General features: G+C 39.1%; 1 protein-coding gene across 1 annotated transcript in view; it reads right to left on the reverse strand.

Annotated features, from left to right (window-relative positions):
• LOC139719247 (doublesex- and mab-3-related transcription factor A2-like) overlaps positions 1-9,650 on the reverse strand; it is a 32,124-nt gene extending 22,474 nt beyond the window's left edge. Inside the window, exon 1 of the mRNA XM_071630676.1 lies at positions 8,489-9,650. Coding sequence (XP_071486777.1) covers positions 8,489-8,909 — 421 coding nt within the window. The 5' untranslated portion in view covers positions 8,910-9,650. The remainder of the gene's footprint in view (positions 1-8,488) is intronic.
• Positions 9,651-14,954: the final 5,304 nt, after the last annotated feature.

Consider the following 14,954-nt stretch of genomic DNA (forward strand, 5'->3'; position numbering starts at 1 on the left):
GTGTGTTTTGCAGGAACCACGGTCCCTGAGCTCGCAGACAGACTGTAGAGCCGACACGGTCTCCCCGGCCTTTTGCCGTGTATCTCCCAACTGTCCTAAAAGGGTTCCTGGCTGACTCGAGAGGTGAAACGTGCTAGACGCACTCGATTAACCCCTTTCATGTTTTGCAGTAATCCAGCTACACAAGGCAAGCCTTTCTTGAGCGCGGCAAGTGAAGGGTTAAGGAACATGACTTCGAGGTAGGTATCTGTCCGTGCGCAGGGAAAATGGCTAGTTACGTTTTCGTCTTCTGTTCCTCAATGTGGTTTTGACCATTAGACGCCACGCTCGCCATCGCCGCAAACACGCCCGGCAATGATCTCCAATGGCCGCACGTTCATCTCCACCTCAAGCGTGCATGCTAATTGGGAATTAAGCGACCAAGGAGCTTGAGACACGATCCAAACAAGAGCGGAGCTAGGAGTGACCCTCAAGCCGTAAGGCTGGAACACGATACGAGGTCCTTCCTATGCACTATTCCTCCATAGGTCAACCACTTCGCGCATCAGTTTCCCCCCTCTCCCATTAAGATCTGGAGTATATGCGTCCTTTTCCTCTTTAACCGCCATCGTGATAGGACATCCTCCATGAAATTGTTTAAGCACTCGAAATGAGCATTTAACCTCATCAAATATCAGTCTTGACCCCTCCCTGACTGGTATAATATAGTGAATAACATCCGTTGAAATGGGATGCGAGACACATCCATCCTTTATATTGATACCAGTTTGACCACGCCCATTCTCTACTGGTCCATTGTCCCAATGTCGCCTATACTGTTCGACCGAAGATATCTGTCAGATCGGGACCAAAGACTCAAATAAAAACCAGCCCTAAGTGGTTATCGGATTCGAGAGCTGGCAGTTATCGACGCCAGTTTCTTCCATCTCGACTGGCATGTGATGGGGCAGGGGGTGGGGGAGCTCAGCCTTGACCCTTTCAAAGTGATGATGAGCAGTTCACCCTTGTCAGTCAAAAAGACATTCATTTTATAAAGTTTTGATCGAAACAACTTCCAGCGTATGAAGAATATCCTTTTCCAATCGAATGATATAATGGCGTCTAATTCAACGCATACACTTTGTTCACTAAACGCTAAGTCAATGAAAGATCTACATGAAGATTTGGGAAAAATAAGGAATAGATTGGTAATGAAAATATGCACACTGAGCATATCAACCAGTATCAATTTAATGTGTTTTTTTATTCAAAAACAAAAACAAATTTTGTAAAAAGCTGTTTTATTGCACATTAGTGACTCAACGAGATTTTTGTTATTAAAGGGACATTCCAGGCGATTTTCATAATTTCACATCATGTAGTACATAAATCAACAGCTCCATGTATAGATTTGTGGAATTTATTTTGGTTCTTGAGCAGAGAAACAATACTTTGAAAAACCTTAAACGAATTACACTGAACAAGGATGATGACATAGGAGGTTCACATATTCCACAAATGTAGCAGTGAAATTCCATTACAATACCACTTGCTTGCGAGTTCACCTGTGTATAATCTATGCATGCCTTATCTTCTTTTGTTCTGCTTCCTTGAGCCCCAATTCATGCATTCTAATGGGGAACCTGCCATGTCATCATCCTTGTTCATTGCAATTCGTTATAAATTTTGAAAATATACATACTTTTCATCCCAATTATCATAATTTCTGAAACACTGTCCTCAGTATAACTAATTTATAGTGGTTCAAATGTAAAAATCTGATAATCATCCGGAGGTTTCCTTTAATCAATGTGTTCTTTTCATACGACGACATCAGTCTCTGTCACTACACAAGAGCACTCAACGCATTTGCTCACCAAAAGTTTTGTTTCTGTTTTTGTTTAAATGTATGCCTGTTAATGAAATTTGTATGTTTTACATTTTAAACTGACTGTTTTGGGTGCTCCAGGTGGGTTGGGGAGGATGGCCTGAGGGCCCAAGTCATTCTAGTTGGCTCTTTCCAAACCCGGGCTGCCCAACCTGGTGCACACTTACCACTCCAGTGTATGTTTTGATTTTGAAATATGTATTTTGATATTTGTGAATGAAAGCCGAATAAATGATAATAATAATAATAATAATAATAATAATAATAATAATGATAAAAACAATGATCTCAATGTGAAGAATGGTCAATGGTCTCACTGTAAGCAACGGTCAATTTGTAAGTAACACACTGCCTTAATTACGCATTTGCAGTACGTCTTGTATTGAACTGGAAATGATGATAAAATAGTAATCAGATTGGTTGAAAGGAGTAACATCAAATCATTTGTTTAATTCCCGATCGTGAATGAACGTGATTGTTATAATTTGAGTTGTTTTGTACACTGTATAAGTTACTGTATAATTTGTACATGAAGGGTTTTTCTTATGTTCTGAGATTGATTTCGTTATGTATAGTAAGCATCTCGTTTTTGTTTGTATTTCATTTGCTATTTCATATGTAAGAGCGCCATGAGCATCATTATTGATGGACTTTCAGCGCTTTATAAGAGGCCACTATTATTATCATTATTATTATTTTATAGTAAAGAAACTGCTCAGTCACAAACCAAGTAAAATCCGCGAAGAGTGGGGGAATGATACGAAATTTCCAATCAGGAAGTGATATAGACTTGAGTATTTATTCATTTAAAGGGGACTGTTACTTTCATTTAACTTATCATTTAAGGGACCTTTAACGATCCGAAACGAAAAAAGAACGACGAGGTGAATTTGACAAAGAGGACAACCTGAGCAAACAGAATATAATAGGTGAAATGACTGAAAACGATTTGACATCAATACATCGTCAAAATATTTATTGAGAACGACAAAATACTACAAACGCGATATCGTCAAATCAAAAGCGCGCCCAGACTGGCTTGAGAAGTTTCGGAGTCCAAAGCTCATCATCAGAGGTCGAGAGAAAAGTTCAAATTTCTATCGCACACAGACATGACGGGTGTTCACTGATAATGTGGGAACTCATAAAAAAAAACGAGCTAAAATAGCCACACTTCGTCTCGGCTATCGGAAAAACAAATTCAGACGGTGAGTGCCCGTACTCCAAGCCTTCGAGTGAACGAGACTAGATTGCCGATGAAAAAAAAAAGTGACCATTCACTCGCGGTGAAAGATGAGAGGTTTGCCTAACCCACTCCGCTACATGTCCATTATAGATAACTATAGTTTCTGCTTTCTGTGTCCGAGACATCATCACTAACTACCTCTACAAACAGACAAGCGTTTCCTAGTTGGTATATCATTATTTGCTCTTAATGAATTAGTCTTTAACTCCTATACAAATCTTAACAGATCATAGCTTGGTTAGGTTTGGTTTGGTTTGGATTGGTTTGGTTTGGTTTGGTTTGGTTTGGTTGGTTTGGTTTGATTTAGTTTAGTTTAATTTAATTTAGTTTGCCTTGCATTATTTCTGCTTTCAAGCAAAAAACAAAGCAAAACAAAACAAAACAAATTCAACATAATTTCCAAAGATACGAACAGTGACAAAATATGTATAATGATTAATATCATAACAAACTATTACCCAAGTGGGCTAGATAAACATATCCAATAGTATCGCACAATAAACATTATACAAAACATTTCAATGATTTGGGAATATAGTAAATTCTTTTCCAGTAAAATGAAAGAGATGATTGAACGCAGGAGACGGCCATCGTGAGCTGTAAGGCTGGAAATGGATGAGGCCTCAGATCATAGTTACTACGTATTTACCCGCTGTTTCTTCCTCATGAAGTAAGTTTGAAATTTGTTAGATATTTACTTTACAAATAAAATGGCAATGTTTTAATCAAATTCCAGACGTAGTCAATTTTTTCTTATCATTTCCATATTATCTGTAAATCTAGGGAGACAGTGTCACCCTCAGTATCTTAGTATGATGGGAGTGATTCTTCTGATGTGAAAATACCCTAGAGATAGATAGCGATAGAGATACAGTAAACACAAATTTCATAGTCTTGTAGAAAATGATGATGTACATCAGCACTACTTTGAGTTAGTGGAGTTTTTTTTGTCAGCTAATTTGCCAACAGAACAGTTTGATGAGTGTTAAGCATGTAGTTTTTATCATGTTTGTGTGTGTTTTTGTTTTGTTTTGTTTTGTTTTTGGTAGAAGTGACATATTTCTTGCATAATCATCTTGTTCTCGATAAACGTTCCAATGCCACACAGGATTAATAGGGAGCCTTCTTTGGATTTTAATTCAAAGATTATGGATAATTTTATAATCATGTGAACTATACCATATTACTATGATACTATATTATATTACTACTCGTATTTATGCTTCTATTTAGTTATCATTGAATTAATTATTTCATTTATTATTTACTTCCTGTACTATATATCTTTACAAGAGAAGAAACGGAGTTGAAGGCATGGAATGAAATCCGTCCAAGCTTATTATAACATTATGTTCTATACACAAAAGAACGTCGAGAATCAATACGTAACGTTGTTTTAATGGACAAAGTCTTTATTATATTTCTAAAAGTCCTTACGCTAAACAATGACCTGTGGTGATGATCTCACGAAAATGTGAATATTATACTCTGTTTCAAATAAATATAATTCAAGTATGGAGCATTGATTATACTGCATACACTACTTTTAGTGATGCTTTCAGTTGAAAACATCCAAAATCACTTTCATAAGAACATTCAATGAAATGAAAAGAGCTTATAATATAAAGACATACAACTTTACATCAATTAAAGGTAAGAAATTACGTTAATGAATGATGCAGTTACTTCAACGTCAACAAATCAAACAATTGAAACAAATGGCGAGAGGAGATCGTCATAGGATTATAACTAATCGAGGATGAATTAGAAACAAATAGAAATTGATATTTGTATATAAACTTCGATATTTCAATTTCAATTTCAATTTTATTTTCGTATTTCTCGATGGAAAATACATAAAATATAATATATTGTAGCATCCAGGAAATCCAATGATAAAGTAATTTTAAATGTGGTACGTTTGCTCGCTATTGACACAAGTGTAGTTTTAGGTTTCGAACACTAGCAGGAGAATGCACTTACTTGTACCGAAATTTCATTTCTCTTCCGTTTTCTGGATTGTATAGCGACAATGTACTTAGTTATTAGGCCTAAATATGTTAAACAAGCACCCGGCCCTTCATAATTCAGGCCGTTATTTGAACTCAATTATCACAGGATTTGTTGAAATACTATTATTGATATCTATGCACGCGACTATCTCTATGTTCTCATTTCGCTTGTCCCTTGTCTGCTTGTAGTGCAGAGGGGGTCTACATCACGATTATCACCAGTACACAAGTTGAATGTATGATTGTAATGGGGATTGGTAATCAGCGAACACGAACCAATGTGGCCACGTGAAATTTTATTCCGGCTTAGCTCTGGGTCACTTTCAATTTTATTTACGTGGTTCAATAGGTGTCCGAGATCGTGTACATGAATTGTCAGACTCTATTACTGTCAAGCTTGTAATTGTGTTGGAATGTGAACATTTTCATTGATGCCATTGTTGACATGCTTTACGAAGTTTAAAGATATGCAAATGCCTCTGAATTACAATATCGAACTTGTATGCACTGTATGATTCATTGTAATTGATTTATATACTGAATTGTGGAAAAATTTTCTTCAAACTGAACATGCATGTACTGATCTGAGATTCAGATTTTGCGTCCACTTTAGATACCGGCTGTGCACATGGTTACCTGGCTACGGTGCGATTGTATTTCATCATGAATCTTAATTGCCATTTTCAGCGGCTGCTTCTATTCCAGTCTGTGAACAAATGTCAACTAGTTGAATCATGATAATAAATCACATAAAGGTGTCCCAAGAATGATGATTTTGATGACCCTTTTTGCTGTGTATGCAATCTCCAGCAATTACTACAACGCAGAAATGATTCAAATACATTCCTACAGACACCCTCCGAATTTGAGACGAAAGGTAAAAGACTCGGGTGATCGAGGTGGGCATTCTTATGGTCGCATGCGAGTGAACTATCATCAAACATGCGAGAATATTTAAGGTATTATGTGGAAAACCCGTTAATATCATTCGGTTTTCACCTTAAAATGGTGGTATTATAAACAGAAACAGGTGGAATAAAACGATAGACTATCTTTCCTGAAATGAAACCATTGATTTGGATTTCTTTCACACATCACCTGCATGAAGAAGATCCGACTGGTGATGCAAATGATTTGATAAATTTAAATGCAATGTTCAATAATTGATACAGGTGGACCTTTTAATGGTATGCTGGAATGAAATCGTGACTCCAAAGTGGGATGTTTTTCAATTCAATTTCTCCTTCAATTGATTTCCTATATCTCGAGATAAAATATCATACCAATCAAGACAATCATACAATACAAAAATTACAAAGTACAAATTAGGTAAAAGTTCACCTGAATGTACACCTGTCTCAATAAACACAACGTCAATTGACAGTAATATCAGACTATATTCAATGTACGAGAAATATGGGGCCTTCGTAAGAGCAAGCTTGTTTAGCCGTTTATGTGATGTTCTCCCAACCCCCAACCCCCCCCCCCCCAAAAAAAGGACAGAATTGAAGATCAGTCAACATCGTGATTATATGATTATCATCATATCTCATACGTTTCCTGATTTGATAGAAGGAATGGGAAATATACAATTTTATCATGTAAACATTTCTCAGACTGTGGGTTGTCTGTCATTTCTACTCCCTTCCTAACATGCACATAGTATAATTGCATTTGATAAGTTGCGTTGGGATTTTGTTACCATGGTAACGAATGATTGATGATCAGCTTTGTGGGTTTGAAGGGGTACACTGTCTCAACGCGCAGTCACCACGTATCTCGCCGAAAGTAGAATAGCTGGAAATTATATTAGGATGAGTATTTGTGTGGCAGAAAAATGAACTGAACATCATTTTGAATTGTCTCGGTTAAGATGTGAAGATGTAACTGTTGCAAACAACCTGCCTTGCACATTTGATATCCACGCTAACATGGCAACATTTTAACGTCAGCGCACTTGACAGTTGAGGCCTATATGCCTAGGATATAAAATGGTCACTATAACATTGAAAAAACTTGTTTGTTACGACGAGATGTAATCCAACAGGACATATTAACCTATCTTCTAAAAATTGATTACTGCAGAGTTAATCGTGTGATGAAAGACCTACCCGGGGGTACCATCTACTTTCCCACTTAGCCCTATGGCCAATGATGGCACGTGGATAATTTGCACATTCCACATAACGTATAAACTATTCGACGTGGGTCGAGTGGGATACGATTTGTACGCGTTTAGTACCAGGAATGGCCCGACCTACAGCTTAATTCTGCATACACTGACGATTATACTATTCAACTTTACTTCAGTAAACTTTATGGTCATGATCGTATATCGGGGAAGGAGGATAAGGTGGTGACGATGGTTGTAGCAAACAGTTGCAGTGACAGCCATGGTAGTAGTAGTAGTAGTAGTAGTAGTAGTAGTAGTAGTAGTAATAGGAGGAGGAGGAGGAATAGGAGTAGTATAGTAGTAATAGTATAGTAGTAGTGGTAGCAGCAGGAGTAGTAGAGTAGTACTAAGTAGTGGTAGCAGTACTTGTAAAAGTAGTAGTAGTAGTAGTAGTAGTAATACTAGTATTAGTAGTGTAACTTTAATGCCCACATCCAGGTATGTTAACCAGGTATGCATGTAGTAGTTATTGTTGTAATAGTAGAAGTAGTAGTAGCAGTGGTAGTAGTAGCAGCGGTAGTAGTTGTTGTTGTTGCTATTGGCAGTAGTAGTAATAATAGTATTTGACGTTGTTGTTGTTGTTGTAGAAAAATCTAAAGCAATAAAAGAAAAAGAAGCTCAGTAGAAGTCAAATAATAGTGGTTCTTGCTGGTTTGATATCTATGCCAGTGGTATAAATTATGGTAATAGTAAATTATGTAAGTAGTCTTTATAGTAGTAGTAGTAGTAGTAGTAGTAGTAGTAGAAGCAGCGTTAGTAGTGGTAGTAGTAGTAGTAGTAATAATAATAGGTATATCTTATTTGTCGTTGTAGGTTATGGTGTTGTATGTGTATGGGTAAAAGTTTCTATTCTTGTGGCAAAAGAAGTAGGGCCTACTTAGATTATTAGTGGTTCCTAAAGAGCTGGTAATCAGCGAATAAGCTTAACTTGAGAAAAATAAAAATGGCTGTACGAAAAGTCGTAACCGAAGACAGGCAATCGTTAGAAAAAAAAGAAGAAGTTTCTGCTGGCAGGTTGTTTCTATGATTCTGCTTGTCAGACATTTTAAAAGTCTTTTTGAGACTGTATGGGCGCAGAGTTACTGCATCTTCACTTGCGAATTTCTACTCTATGACATGTAACATTGCAGAAGCCCAAATCTGGCAAAATTTTAGGACAGTGTGACAAAGATCTTCGTACGTCATCTTACCTGGTGATGGAGGCATGTCGACATCATCGATCGGGGAATCGCTGATATCATTTTCATCGTCTACATCATCGTCGTCACCGCCGAGACAGCCCGCCCCGCCAGGCTGCTGGCCAAAGAGAGGACCGGGCGGCAGGTAGTTGTAAGGCCCGTTGGGCGAGCAGGCCCTTAGTCCTAGAATTATGGCGTCTTCGGCGGCTTGCTGTCGCTTCAGTGCCACCTGCGCCGCCATCACCCGCTGTCTCTCGGCGATGAGGTTGCATTTGGCGCAGCGACAATCACGGAACCTGCAGTGCCGCTTGTGTCCCTTCAACCACGAGATCACGCCATGGTTCCGGCAGCGAGCGCACTTGGGCTTCCGGGCCCCCTTCTCCGTCAGCGGGCCCCGGAGCAGCGAGAGCGTGCGGACGTCGATGCGGTCCATGTCGCCGTTGTTGATGACGGGCTTGGTATCTCGGCACACAGGCGATCGGTAGAACGCGAACGGATCCACGGTGGACGTCGGTTTCGATCACGGGCTGGTGTCAAAAGGAAGTGTCTGCTCCGAAGGGTCCAACCAAAAAGCAAAGGGATTTCCTCCTATTCTTCAGTCGAAATTTCTCAGCTCTGTTCAGGTGTCTTATTTCTTTTTTATCTTAGCAACGGAAAACTTCAATCATCCGTGTCTTCTTAATCAGTATGGAAGTAGAATCCCAATTCTTATTTGATTTTGATAGTGATACTGGAAACCAGAACACAATCACTGCTAAGGCGTTATGATCTGATACTTCAAAGTCGCTCAAGACAGGGAAATTATGATGAGCATCAAAGATGACACAAGGTTTATACACGAAGAACCACTCCAACAACGTTATCTCTTGGGATGGATGGTGTCTCCCGGACCTATGGAATGAAGATCAAGATAATATCTCACTGGAGTTGATACCAAAATGCCAAGGATGTACCCACTCGGTGTCGTGCGTGCGTGCCGTGGAAGCCAACTGGTAGCGGAGAAAGTTTTACAAGTCATATAAAAGCGCCATACGTTTCCTGCAGTTCGGAAGCGACCAAACTCGCCCCGTCACACTATCTAAAACTTCTCTTGGTGCCTTCCCCCTGGGGATGGCCCGCCAATAGATGGCCTACCAGTCGATAGAGTCTTAAACCTCCGCGTGTCGGATTGCTGCGAGCGTTTATCGAACAATTAGTCACTTCGTTGATGCACTAACCACGAAGCAGCAGAAAAAGAGGCACGAGGAGGGAAAAAATAAGGAGACAACAACGATTCACTTTATAGGGGCGTTGATTGGATCTATCAGTAGCCAATCCGCGCGCTCGTACCGGAACGGCGCCCGCAGGGGTCACACTCGTTAGCATACGATGAATATTCATGATAAAGTACCTGCTGAGCTCTCGCCCTAGAAGAGTGGTGTTTGTTGGACTGCATAGGGGATTTTGGTCGGGGTTGGGTTGGGGATCAATGTACGTAAACAAATGGGCTCAGAGAGGGTGCCATGCTAACAGCTGAACATATACAGCCCCACCAACATGGTTTCCGGTCCCCAGGTTAGGTATGCAGAGCGATTTCTAGCTTAGGAAGTAAGACTGTGGAGGGGCTAGAAATCTCGTCGCGAGAGCGAAACGAAAAAGAAACCGGTGGAAGCTAGGGGAACTCTTAGCACCCCAATCTGTCATTGGCCTTGTATGTTTTTGGTGCGGTTGTGTACGGGTGAGTTGGGGAGAGGCGCGGCATTGTTGGCACACTGCACATAATTTGTCACTTCTAATGGAGGTGCGCTGATTGACAGGCAGTGATTGACACGTCACGCCCGCTAGCTCGGCCTGTCATTGGCTGATGCCGCGACCCCGTGATTTGCTGATGACGTGACGTCACACAGCCTTGGGCAGCGATGAGAGAAATAAGTGGACAAATGTAACAAGTGCGCGCGCGAAACGCCACCCCGCCGCGAAGAAAAGTTCAAAAACTTGTGAAGACGGATAACGTGATTGATGGGAAACACGCCGAAGGCTTCTTCTTTTCCTTCTTCCTCTTTTCGTCTTGGGTGTGAAGCTTAGTACTACACACAGTCATGCATCACCCACCTCATCGCCCTAAATCATCGACCAGCCTGCTTGATGTCGACTTCCTTGCCGTCGGCGTCACCAAAAAGACTCAAACAAAGAAAGTTTGTGCCCTGATCCATCACTCCAAACAAGTATGATTGAGAAAGGTGCGGGTGGGTCGGAGAAAGTCGCAATCACACACGGTGTAATTCTAGATGTGTGAGATTTTACATGTGATTTATCATTCATTGCAACGTGGATTCTGACCATTGGGACTGGTAAATAACCAACAAAAAGACAAACGTTAACCGGCGAGCTTTCATCGCGGAATGACTCCATCTCCAAAAATTATTGTGTGATGTTTTGTGTCATCTTAATTATGAAAAGTGAAAATCAGGCACACACACCGTCAAAGCTAAACACTCGCTAAGAAGATTATTATTTTCTCTAAACACCCGAGGGTAGTTGACTGACACTGTTCTTAAAAATTGAAATAATGCCTTCGAAATATTAACATTACTATTCTGAATGAGACCTTCGAAAAAAAAAATCAAAGAACCATGTACATTTTCCAGTCGTGCATCACTCTGCACTAATATGTATTTCATTTTATTTAAAAAAAAAATCGCTTATGTCGCCCTCTTCTTCACATCAAACCTGCAAGTGAAGCAGACTTAGCGATATTCATTTCATCTCAGTGGGTCTGCTATGTCGATCAATTTGGTAATAACTCGTATCACAACTACGAATGATAATGTGAGTTATAGTTTCAGATCAAATGCAATGTGAAAGCAGTCTGTATTGACCTTGCAAGTAAGATGGCTAACAATAATTGTGGAAATTTGTCTTCACTGGAAACTTTTAGAAATTCGTACTACTTTTCACGATCTTTTAAAGAGAGTTATTTGAACAGACAACAATGCCTACTTTTCATGAACATATCAAGTATACATTGTGTAACTCTACTGCTATTGGATATCTGCTATCACTAAAGGCAATCATGAAATATGGCGATGTCTGTTTATGAAGATTATTCTCATGCTAGTATACAGTATTATTATACACCGAATACTAGTATGTCATAGGATATTGCGAGTTCATTTCCTTTACATTCTTCTGATTCATTTTCATATAAGGTGCGACATTCCATGTTCTAGTCATTATTAGAATAGAAATATCAAAGTAACAGAAAAACCCGCAGAAAACAAGAGAAACAGGAAATTTAAAGTTGTCAAATCCCTGCACGTTATGCAGTGTATACGTTTGCACGTCTTTGCTCTTTTGAGGGGCACACAATCACACACCTGCCTGTACATAATCAATAGTCAAGTAATCACTTCCTGATCTTACGTAAATTGGTCTGGAATATCAAATCAATCAGAGTATCAAGTCTTATAAGTACACATATTCTGCGACCGTTTTGATTTACATGCCAAGTATCTTTTTTTAAAAAATTCTGTTTGAGTATAACGCTTGAACGCAAGCAATGCCAAATTGCGATAGGAAAGATGATGCTGAATAAGACATATACAACCTTGTCAAGAAGTTTGACTTGAACATCTTGTTACCGTCTTATTCTCACTGTGCGTAATAATTATGTGTAAAGCGGAATTCATTTACAACCGGTCAGATGCGCTGTGTCGTTTACCCTTTTCACTATCATATTTAAACTGTGAGTAATAATTACATTCGGGACATATAATATGATATCTAAGTATGTGTAAGAGTCAAATGAGGTGAAAATTGGGTGTATAGCTTGGTGGATTATCGCAACTTTTGATAAAAAATCATAAACTATAAAGAAGGTATCAATATAAAGAAAAATGAAAGGGAACGCAAAAAAAAAAAAATCTGCGAACAAAGGTTATGAGTGGTAACGACTTGTTAAATGGCAGCGCACTAACACGCCGTGATTGGTACCCTGTTCGTAGTCAAGGTACACCACCTACTCTAACACCGCTTGTCTTGGATTCGCAGATCTGTACGGACACTGAAAAAGTAAACAAACATACGTTTTGATGGTTATTGCAATTCTAATCTGATATACAAATTCTCATTAAGAATTTAAAGATTTTTCTATTTACCTGAAATGGAGTTTTGAGCACGCTGTAGTTTGGCCAGTTGGTAAGATGAAGCCTTGAACAGTAATGCATTTCCATAATCAATACGAGACAAAACATATGAATGAATAACAGAGGCCGCAACTTTGTGTGATAATGATTTCCTGATACTGTGAATATTGCGTAGAACCCAACTTTGCAAATATACAGATGGACATGCGTTTGTAATGTGTGTCGCCATTGACATTTCAGGGTCAAAGTAAACTCTTACTCTCAAGATTCCTACACTTTGACACAGATTTAAGACAAATTCTTCTTTAAAGTCTTCTCCTCATTGTCTCTCACTCTGCATAACCAAGAGCACTACTTATCATTACATGAAAATGCTATTGACATAATCATGCTAGTTGCATTGGCAGGATTAAAGGTACTGTTTACCATTGGGAGCAGTGATTTAAAAATTGTTCGAGTTGTCAAATTCGATGTGTGTAGGTCAGTTGTATCACAAAACATCATACCATATAAAACTTTCGCAATAAAACCTAAAATATAAGGAGATATCAATATCTTTCTCAATAAACCATAACTGTGGACCGTTATTCTAGATAAAAAGATGTTGCTGTTCACTTTTTATTTGGCAATACTTAACATTGATTATACTGATTAACATTCTTACATTGGTTGTTTCTATCCCTAACTCACATTTTTAAAACTATTTTGAAGCACTAAAGTTGGGTTTTTATTTCATCTGCAAATGGTAGATAATGCCTTAAATACGCAGCGTGTTAGTATGTCACGTGGCTGGCATGACTGGGGATTGTTATTCTTAGACATACACATGACGTCGCACGTTTAATGAACTTTTGACATCTTTAACGTATAAACCTTCTACTTATGTGGCTGACTCCGTTTAGAATTTGTCCGAATTTTCGTTTCTACATTACTGCTCGACTTCAAATCGAATTTATAGTGGACTGGATTCTCATTTGATATCTGTTTCGTTTTATCCCTTTACATCGCATGTCATCGTAGGCATTATACCCCGTGAGTTCACAGGCTGATATGTTCGCCAGACGCGGCTGCGCAGACAGTGAAAGCGACGATCTACCGGAGAACAAATCATCTACTGTAGTTTATAGGGGCAAAAATGCAAAAGTTGTCCTTTTCTATTGCTATTTTTCTGGCTTTTTCTCCTTCGAGATCACTTTACTGCTGGCGCGGATAGATTATTGATACTGCTTCAATTCTGGTGACTTTCCCGAAGGATGACATTAAGAGCATTCCTCCGTTGCTCCGACAAGCATCATGGTGAGGGGAGGGTAATGGGGAGAGGCGGGTATGGGGATACAGTGACGGATCGTTGCGCAGTTCGCTCGCTGCATTCTTTATGAGGTATGATAATGATTACATGAAACATTCCTCCAAAACGAAGCAATTTATCTGAACTTCAGCTTAGTGGACATTTTTTATAATGTAGGGAAATGAAAGATAATCGATTGGCAAAGCACAAAGCAGCACCTCTTCATTTAACGGATTGAAATGATGAGTTTACTTGAATTGAATATTAAGCTTCAAAGCAAATGATGTTTCGAAACTAAAAACATGTCCTGATCAGTTTGGATTGAAGGGATTATCAATTACAGTACTGAGTACTTCAAATGAGGCCTAAAACAAAAGCCCGCTCACCAAGCCGCTACGTGGCGAAATCCGCCAATAAATCACCACAAATAATGATATAGGAACGCGAATGAAAAAAAATCGTTGCTATTAATAGATGAATATATTTTTGTTTCTTTTCTTTTCCTTATTGTTTAATCCCTCTTTCTCTTATTTTTTTGTGCACATGTTCGCGAGAGCAACTGTGCGATTCACACAGACGCTGCCCGAGTCACATGGAGTTCGTGACAATAATCACAGAGGGGCTTGTTTGTCTATTAAACGGTATTGACGTGTGGTGGTATAAAGAGGAGATAGACTAACCATCCATCTACCTTGAGTAGCCCAGCAGACAGGCTGACGCCACCAGCAAGTGCTGGCAAACACAAAGTATGTATTTCGTCAATTGTTATGTGCATACCAACTGTTTATTCAAGACCGCCACTAAATGATACTGGCAAAGAGAAAGGAAAGGGGGAAAATGCTAAGTAAAGAAAGAATGAACTCGCCATCGGAAAAGAGGATCATTGAAAAAAAATGAAATGAGTGCCCTAAAGTTGTTGTTGTTTTTTAATGGCTGCATGGCAAGTTCATCACTATAATCACGCATGTTCAAGAAGAAGTGAAAAATGTAAATTCCTGATCACTCAATAACCACTTCCCAGCAACGGAGTTTCGAGATATTTGAAGATATATTGAAAGTAGCAATT

The sequence above is a fragment of the Diadema antillarum genome, unplaced genomic scaffold, assembly GCF_040938485.1.
Source record: "Diadema antillarum isolate AM-2024a unplaced genomic scaffold, OU_Dant_1.0 scf00000107, whole genome shotgun sequence".
NCBI classification, from domain to species: Eukaryota; Metazoa; Echinodermata; class Echinoidea; order Diadematoida; family Diadematidae; genus Diadema; species Diadema antillarum.